General features: G+C 50.6%; 1 protein-coding gene across 3 annotated transcripts; it reads right to left on the reverse strand.

The window, feature by feature from the left end:
• Positions 1–4,195: 4,195 nt before the first annotated feature.
• Positions 4,196–6,501, reverse strand: RPS15 (ribosomal protein S15). Of its 3 annotated transcripts, none has more exons than XM_066342348.1 (4): positions 6,418–6,501; positions 5,936–6,021; positions 4,420–4,654; positions 4,196–4,334 (listed from the first exon to the last, which is right to left on the reverse strand). In XM_066342348.1, exons 1-4 carry the CDS (start codon positions 6,418–6,420, stop codon positions 4,221–4,223), a joined length of 438 nt encoding a protein of 145 aa, XP_066198445.1. In that variant the 5' UTR covers positions 6,421–6,501; the 3' UTR covers positions 4,196–4,220. The 3 variants fall into 3 exon arrangements, with proteins under 3 accessions (XP_066198445.1, XP_066198435.1, XP_066198453.1); XM_066342338.1 differs by lacking the exon at positions 6,418–6,501 and adding an exon at positions 6,105–6,357; XM_066342356.1 differs by lacking the exon at positions 6,418–6,501 and adding an exon at positions 4,835–4,974 and having other exon boundaries at positions 5,936–6,022.
• Between the last annotated feature and the right edge of the window lie 2,753 nt (positions 6,502–9,254).

Consider the following 9,254-nt stretch of genomic DNA (forward strand, 5'->3'; position numbering starts at 1 on the left):
ATTGAAAAACTAATGATCGGCCTGACCTGTGGTGGTGCAGTGGATAAAGTGTCGACCTGGAAATGCTGAGGTCGCTGGTTCGAAACCCTGGGCTTGCCTGGTCAAGGCACATATGGGAGTTGATGCTTCCAGCTCCTCCCCCCTTCTCTCTCTCTGTCTCTCTCTCCTCTCTCTCCCTCTCTCTCTCTCCTCTTTAAAACTGAATAAATAAAAAAAATTTAAAAAGAAAAAAAGAAAAGAAAAACTAATGATTGATGCTTCTCATTTCTCTCGGTTCCTGTCTGTCCCTGTAAAAAAACAACAACAAACAAACAAACAAAAAAAAAAACAAAAAAAACCACACAGATAAAGTGCTAATGAAGATGTGGAGAAATTGGAAGCTTGTGAATGGCTGGTAGGGCAGCCACTATAGAAATAAGGATGGCAGTTCCTCAAAGAGTTAAACATAGAAATACCTTTCAATCTAGCAATCCCACTTCTGGGTAGCCTCAAAAGAACTGCAAGCAGTATCTGGAGGATTTATTCACACACATCCATAGCAGCACAATTTATAACAGCAAAAGTAAGTGTACCCTGTGGGCAATTCTAACCTTCCACTTGCTTAGGCCAAAACCCAGGCATGCCCTGGCCGGACAGCTCAGTTGGTTAGAGTACTATTCCAAAGCACAGAAGTTGCCAGTTTGATCCTTGGTCAGGGCACATATAGGAACAGATCAATATTCTTCTCTCCTTCTCCCTTCCTCTCTAGAAAAATCAATGAAGGCCCTGGCCAGTTAGCTCAGTCAGTTAGAATGTCATTGCACCTGACAAGGTGGATAGAGTGTCAGACTGGGATGCAGAGGACCCACCCAGGTTTGAGCCCTGAGGTCACCGCCTTGAATGCAGGGGCCACTGGCTTGAGCATGAAATCACAGACATGACCCCATAGCTGCTGGCTTGAGTAAGGGGTCACTAGTTCTGCTGGATCCCCTCCCCCCGCCACATATGAGAAAGCAATCAACGAACTAGGGGGCTGCAAGGAAGAATTGATGCTTCTCATCTCTCTCCCTGCTTGCATGTCTGACGGATCTATCCCTCTAACTCCCTCACTGAAAAAAAAGAAGAAAAAAAAAGATGTCATCCCAAAATAAGGTTGCAGATTCAATACCCAGTCAGGGAACACACAGGAAGCAACCAATGAAAGCACAACTGAATGAAACAACAAATGAATGCTTCCTTTCCCCCTCCCCTGTGTCTCTCAAGCCTGACCTGAGGTGGCACAGTGAATCAAGCATCCAACTTAGAATGTTGAGGTCATCTGTTCCAAGCTCTAGGCTTGCCTGGTCAAGGCATATGCAACTACGAGCTGATGTTTCCCGCTCCATCTCTCTCACCTTCTTCTCTCTCCTCTCCTTCTGAAATCAATAAAAATCTTTAAAAAATGGCCCTGGCCGGTTGGCTCAGTGGTAGAGTGTCGGCCTGGCGTGCAGAAGTCCCGGGTTCGATTCCCGGCCAGGGCACACAGGAGAAGCCCCCATCTGCTTCTCCACCCCTGCCCCTCTCCTTCCTCTCTGTCTCTCTCTCCCCCTCCCACAGCGAGGCTCCATTGTTGCAAAGATGGCCTGGGCGCTGGGGATGGCTCCTTGGCCTCTGCCCCAGGCGCTGGAGTGGCTCTGGTCGGACAGAGCGACCCCCCAGAGGGGAAGAGCATCGCCCCCTGGTGGACGTGCCGGGTGGATCCCGGTCCCGGTCGGGCGCATGCGGGAGTCTGTCTCTCCCCATTTCCAGCTTCAGAAAAACAAAAAAACAAACAAAAAAAATCTTAAAAAAAAAAAATTCCAGGTGTCATATGTATTTTCCTTCTCATACCATTAGCCAGAGACCCTTTAGACCAGGGGTCCCCAAACTTTTTACACAGGGGGCCAGTTCACTGTCCCTCAGACCATTGGAGGGCCAGACTATAAAAAAAACTATGAACAAATCCCTATGCACACTGCACAGATCTTATTTTAAAGTAAAAAAAAAACAAAACGGGAACAAATACAATATTTAAAATAAAGAACAAGTAAATTTAAATCAACCAACTGACCAGTATTTCAATGGGAACTATGTTCCTCTCACTGACCACCAATGAAAGAGGTGCTCCTTCCGGAAGTGCGGCAGGGACCGGATAAATGGCCTCAGGGGGCCGCAGTTTGGGGACCCCTGCTTTAGACTATCACCACTGGCTCAGAAATGCCACCTCTCTTTCTCATGAAGGAAATGAAATAGGATGCTTTAGGGCAGGGGTCCCCAAACTATGGCCCGCGGGCAGCATGCGGCCCCCTGAGGCCATTTATCCGGCCCCCGCCGCACTTCTGGAAGAAGCACCTCTTTCATTGGTGGTCATTGAGAGGAGCACATTGACCATCTCATTAGCCAAAAGCAAACCCATAGTTCCCATTGAAATACTGGTCAGTTTGTTGATTTAAATTTACTTGTCCTTTATTTTAAATATTGTATTTGTTCCCATTTTGTTTTTTTACTTTAAAATATGTGCAGTGTGCATAGGGATTTGTTCAGTTTTTTTTATAGTCCGGCCCTCCAACGGTCTGAGGGACAGTGAACTGGCCCCGTGTAAAAAGTTTGGGGACCCCTGCTTTAGGGAATGGGATTAGGACCCTTCTGTATCAGACTCTATGGGGGGTAAAATGTGACACCCTGGTTTGTCTTTTTTTTTTCCTTTTTTTCCTTTTTCCGAAGCTGGAAACGGGGAGGCAGTCAGACAGAGTTCCCCATGTGCCCGACCGGGATCCACCCGGCACGCCCACCAGGGGGCGATGCTCTGCCCCTCTGGGGCATCGCTCTGTTGCATCCAGAGCCATTCTAGCGCTTGAGGCAGAGGCCACAGAGCCATCCTCAGCGCCCGGGCCATCTTTGCTCCAATGGAGCCTCGGCTGCAGGAGGGGAAGAGAGAGACAGAGAGGAAGAAGGGGAGGGGTGGAGAAGCAGATGGCGCCTCTCCTATGTGCCCTGGCCTGGAATCGAACCCAGGACTCCTGCATGCTGGGCTGACGCTCTACTGCTGAGCCAACCGGCCAGGGTCCCCCTGGTTTGTCTTTTTTTTTTTTAATAAAGATTTTATTTATTCATTATAGAGAGGGAAGAGAGAGAAGGGGGGAGGAGCTGGAAGCATCAACTCCCTTATGTGCCTTGACCAGGCAAGCCCAGGGTTTTGAACCAGCAACCTCAGAGTTTCCAGGTTGACACTTTATCCACTGTGCCACCACAGGCCAGGCCCCCCTGGTTTGTCTTAAGGAAAGTTTATAATCCAAAGCCCATGGCCCATGGTTGAGGGTCTTGGGGTCATTCCATAAGGATTTCAAATGCCAAACAGGAGCATTATGTTCAAGAGACAGAGGCAAGCAGCACTGTGAGGTTAAAGAGAACTAGGGATGCTGGACAGTTGTATAAATTGGAGGGAATAGGGGAAGAGGTTCAGGTAATCTAAAGGTTCTTTGTGTGTGTGTGACAGAGACAGAGAGGGACAGTCAGGGACAGACAGGAAGGGAGATGAGAAGCATCAATTCTTCGTTGCAGCACCTTAATTGTTTTTTGTGATAGACAGGATGGGAGAAAGATAAGCATCAATTATTGGCTGTGGCACCTTAGCTGTTCCTTGATTGCTTTCTCTTATGTGCCTCTACCAGGGGGCTACAGCAGACCAAGTGACCCCTTGCTTAAGCCAGTGACTTTGGGCTCAAGCTGGCAACCGCAGGGTTTCGAACCTGGGTCCTCTGTGTCCCAGTCCTACGCTCTATCCACTACACAAACGCCTGGTCAGGCTAAAGGTTCTTGATGTCCATGTGCTTGAATGTAGGAACCCACCCCTTTACTGGGGGACAGGGGAGGGGGCCCAGAAGGAGATGGGTGCCTGAGAAAAGATGCTACACCCAACCATGCAGTAATCACCTCTATAGGCCAAAGGGCAGGAAGACAGCACAGGACCTGGACATCAAGAGTTTTCACAGGGAGCCCCCAACTCATCCACTATACATATGGCCATCACTGTGTTTACAGTAGAAAACCCAAAGATACTCAGTACCCAGCACTGGGGCACATAATACACACAAGTCATGCAGGACCTGAGCCTCCAGACCAGGCCCGGCCCCCTTCACTGAGGGGTTGTCACCCTGCCCACAGGTCCAGGCACTTGAAAGAATGGGTAACAATCAAACTAATTAAATCTGTGCTTTTATTAGCTACTTGAGAGGGATGAAGCGGGAGGAGTGGGTGGCCCCAATTCCAGGCCGACCGTGCTTCACTGGCTTGTAGGTGATGGAGAACTCGCCCAAGTAGTGACCAATCATTTCAGGCTGTGGGAGGTGAAGAGTGAACTGGTGTTAGTGACCATGGGTGCACAGGCCCGCACCTACCCAGGCAGCACAGGTCCCCACACACCTTGATTTCCACCTGGTTGAAGGTTTTGCCGTTGTACACACCCACCATGCTGCCCACCATTTCCGGCAGGATGATCATGTCCCGCAGGTGTGTCTTTACCACCTCAGGTTTTTCCATGGGAGGTGCCTCCTTCTTAGCCTTGCGCAGTCGCTTCAGCAGTGAGTGCTGCTTCCTCCGTAGACCCCGGTTCAGCCGGCGACGCTGCCGGGCACTGTACAGCTGCATCAACTGCTCACTGGAGAAAAGGTGAGGTGGCATGGGTGACCTAAACCCTGGTGGTGACCCCCACACTCTTCATCCACTAACACTGCTGCTCCTTGTAGTTCCTCAAAACAACCTGCCAATTATTCAGGATGAACCCTCCAAACTGGACAACCTGCCACACTGCTGTCTAAAAATAAGGAAACCACCTGACCTGTGGTGGCGCAGTGGATAAAGCATCGACCTGGAAATGCTGAGGTCGCCAGTTCGAAACCCTGGGCTTGCCTGGTCAAGGCACATATGGGAGTTGATGCTTCCTGCTCCTCCCCCCTTCTCTCTCTCTTTCTCTCCTCTCTAAAAATAAATAAATAAAATTAAAAAAAAAAAAAAGAAATAAGGAAACCAGGGAAGGAGACCAAGGAGCTCAGGGAAAGTGGCACAGCTGGAACCTTGTGGTCAAAGGTTGTGCTCCTAAAGGCCCCAAGAACTCAGGAGGGGGGGCGAAGCAGGAGCCCTCAGCCAGCTGTGTGTGTCCCCAAGGCAACTGAATCCTCCATGCCTAGACATGGGCAGACCTTCAGGAGACATGGAGTCTTTGGCTGTCATCAAGCCACCCTCCTCATCTAGAAGCCCAGACCAGCACCCATCCTGCCTCTGGCGGCAGTTTTAAGAAGCACAAGTCAGGGCCCTGGCCTGTTCCTCAGTGGCTAGAGCGTCCACCTGGCGAAACTACCTCCCAATCCAGTTGGGGCACAGAAGAGAAGTGACCATCTGCTTCTCTACCCCTTCTGCAGCCAGTGGCTCCACTGGTTCCAGTGTCTGCCCTGGTGCTGAGGATAGCTGGGTTGGTCCCAGTGCGTCAGCCTCAGGCGCTAAAAAAAGTTGGGTTGATTCCAGCATCGACCCCATATGGGGGTTGCCGGGTGGGTCGTAGTGGGGGCACATGCGGGAGTCTGTCTCACTCCCTCACTTAAAAAAAAAAAAAGCACAAGACAGACCACCACCATCCTGCTTAGAACCTTCCCGTTTCCACTAAATCTGAGACCTGGAGTTGCAAACTCCCTCCCACGTGCCAAACCCCGACTCGATGCCTGACCCTACAAGGCTCGTGAGCTATACATTTACATTAGTATTTTCAAGTGGATGGGAAGGTGTCAAACAGGACACATAAAAGTTCCATTAATGTCAAACCTCATCGCCGACACCCATCCGTCTTCACTCAGTCTAAGGGCACATCAGTACCTCAGGCTGCAGCCCCCAGGCCCTCGGAAACCCCTCCCGCTGCCACCCCTACCCTGGTCCGGCCGACCCTTACTAAGACATGTCAAGCAACTGGTCCAGATCCACGCCACGGTAGGTGAACTTGCGGAAGGTCCGCTTCTTCTTCTGCTCCACTTCCGCCTGCGCGGGCCCCAAACATGGGTGAGTGGGACCCGGAGATCCACCTCCCAGCCCCAAGGACTCACCGGGGTGACCGAACCCACCGGTCGCTCCGAAAAACATGCGGCGGCGCCCGGGGTAGAGACATCCATAGGGACACACCACCTCGAGCCTGTCCCAGGGCAGCTCGCACGGATACGGGGACTCGGTTTAGACAGAGGGCACGTACAGGCCTTCCCCACCCCGGGTCGTCGCGACAACCATCAGGCCCGCCCCGCGTCGTCACACCCAGAGACCCTGAAGGCCTGGAGGACACTGTTACAGATACAGGCGCGGCCTAATCTGGCCTCCAAGGAGCAGCCAGAGCCAGGATGGCGCCTGATAGATCGTACGAACAAGCAAAGCCACAACACCTACCATCTTGCGGATTCTTGGGAAAGGACCACCCACTCTGCGTCTGCGCAATTGTCGTAAGCTTTCCCATGTGCCCCGCCCCTTGGCCGTGCGTGCGCAAGCGCCTCAGCATTCCCGGAAGACAACGCGCGCCCACTTCTGTCCGGAGGGTAGAGCGCAGGGTACGAGGACAAAAGCGGTGGACTTGCGGCACCCGCTTTTATACGGGCTTGGACTCCACCCCCCAGGTTGGGGCCGGCAACCTAGAGTTTGGGGCTACTTCTTCAATGTCACTGCCCCTTTCAAGCCTCATATTCGTGCTCTATAATCTCCATTAATGAAACCCACCTAACAAGTGTTTATGGAGCACCTACTGTTCACAGTGGGTGCTGTCTGGTTTGAGTCTAGCGTTCCATGATGGAGCTGTTGTTGCAGAGTGGGAGGCAGTCCCTGGAAGGAAGAAGGTCATACAGATATCAGAGCCAGGAGAAAAATCCAGAAGGGGTGAACACTGGTTTCTAACAGATAGTCAGAAAAAGGCAATTCTGATAAGACTAGCCAGCCTTTAATGGACAAATTTATATAAGTAACAATTGTGAAACAATGCACTGTTAGGTTTGTAACATAAACTGATGTAATAAGTATTACATTAATAGCTGTTAGGTTAAAGCTGCGGGTGGCCGGTTCACTGGAGAAAGGGGAAAGCCTCCTTTCAGCTTCTCTTGGCAACTGGCAGGTCTGTATAAACCCTGGACTGGGTCTGACCCGGAGAGAACTCCAGGTCTGGACTGCCTTATCCCTTTATGACATAGCTGACAGGCTAAACCCCTTCCCAGTTCTGTGGGTGGGAACTGGGGAGAGCTGAACTAAAAGCATGAGTCTGGTGTACTGTATTCCAAAAGGAGAGTTTATTTTAAAAACGCTTGGATGCAAGCATACAAATGGCTGAAACCAAGAAGTGTCAGCCTGGAACTGTGGGAGGGTGCATTAGTTATAGGTGATTTGCAGGCTTGGGGTCTGTGCACCTGGGCAGGCTTAGATTAGCATGTCAGGGTTCTTGTGGCCTTAGTTACTGACTTAATGAGGGGAATTCTGCTGCAGAGACACAAGTTCTTTGATGTAGCACATACTTGCTGTGCTCCTTGGTAAATCCTGAAGATGCCAAGAGGTCAAGTCTCCCAGTAATAGCTGAGAGCCTGAGTCTGTGAGCCTGCTTTCACAAACAGCTAAGCTATTGTGATTTAAAGCTCCCCTATTGGTCAGGTTCCTCCCCAATGCAAACTTTAAAAAATTTTTTTATTATTTATTTATTTATTTATTTATTTATTTTTCTGTATTTTTCTGAAGCCGGAAACGGGGAGAGACAGTCAGACAGACCCCCGCATGCACCCGACTGGGATCCACCTGGCACGCCCACCAGGGGGCGACGCTCTGCCCCTCCCGGGCGGCGCTCTGTTGTGACCAGAGCCACTCTAGCGCCTGGGGTAGAGGCCAAGGAGCCATCCCCAGCGCCCGGGCCATCTTTGCTCCAGTGGAGCCTCGGCTGCGGGAGGGGAAGAGAGAGACAGAGAGGAAGGAGAGGGGGAGGGGTGGAGAAGCAGATGGGCGCTTCTCCTGTGTGCCCTGGCTGGGAATCGAACCCTGCATGCCAGGCCGACGCTCTACCACTGAGCCAACCGTCCAGGGCCAATGCAAACTTTTAAAGATATTTTTGGGAAGGTAAGCTTTTGCTACATTTCAAAGTGAAGGCCAGGCAGCTGTTAGGAGAGAGAATAGCAAGCAAATTAACTCTATCTTTACAAAATGTTTGGGTGAGGGGAATATGAGTTTTACAGGGGCTAACTTAACCCTAACAATAGCAGAAAAGGAACAAGGGACAAGGCTATATAGGAATACTGTTTCCTTATTCACTAGAATTAAGTTAGTGCCCATCTGAAGGTGATTCTGGTATATTAAGATGTATAATAGCCTGACCTGTGGTGGCACAGTGGATAAAGTATTGATCTGGAACATTGAGATTGCTAGTACAAGACCCTGGGCTTGCCTGGTCAAGGCATATATGAGAGTTGATGCTTCCTACTCCTCTCAACTCCCCCCCCCCTTCAACCCCCCTACTTCTCTAACAAAAGTGAATAAATTTTTAAAAATTAAAAAAAAAGGCCCTGGCCGGTTGGCTCAGCGGTAGAGCGTCGGCCTGGCGTGCGGGGGACCCTGGTTCGATTCCCAGCCAGGGCACATAGGAGAAGCGCCCATTTGCTTCTCCACCCCCACCCCCTCCTTCCTCTCTGTCTCTCTCTTCCCCTCCCGCAGCGAAGGCTCCATTGGAGCAAAGATGGCCCGGGCACTGGGGATGGCTCCTTGGCCTCTGCCCCAGGCGCTAGAGTGGCTCTGGTCGCGGCAGAGTGACGCCCCGGAGGGGCAGAGCATCGCCTCCTGGTGGGCAGAGCGTCGCCCCTGGTGGGTGTGCCAGGTGGATCCCGGTCGGGCGCATGCGGGAGTCTGTCTGACTGTCTCTCCCCATTTCCAGCTTCAGAAAAATACAAAAAAAAAAAATAATAAAATAAAATAAAATAAAAAGATGTATTATGGTAACATATGACCCACCAATAGTGCTTCTGGCTGGGTGAATACCCCAATGAATTGAAAGTAGTGATTTGCACATACATGTTTAGAGCAGCATGATTCACAATCGCCAAAGAGGCAGAAACAACCAAGTGTCCATCAGATGGATAGTAGGCAAAATATGGTACAGCCACCCAGTGGAATACTATTCAGCTTTTAAAAGGAAGGAAACTGTGACACCTTCTACAACATGGATGAACCTTGAAGACATTATGCTCAGTGATATATGCCAAATACAA

The sequence above is a fragment of the Saccopteryx leptura genome, chromosome 1 (assembly GCF_036850995.1).
Source record: "Saccopteryx leptura isolate mSacLep1 chromosome 1, mSacLep1_pri_phased_curated, whole genome shotgun sequence".
Lineage (NCBI taxonomy): Eukaryota > Metazoa > Chordata > Mammalia > Chiroptera > Emballonuridae > Saccopteryx > Saccopteryx leptura.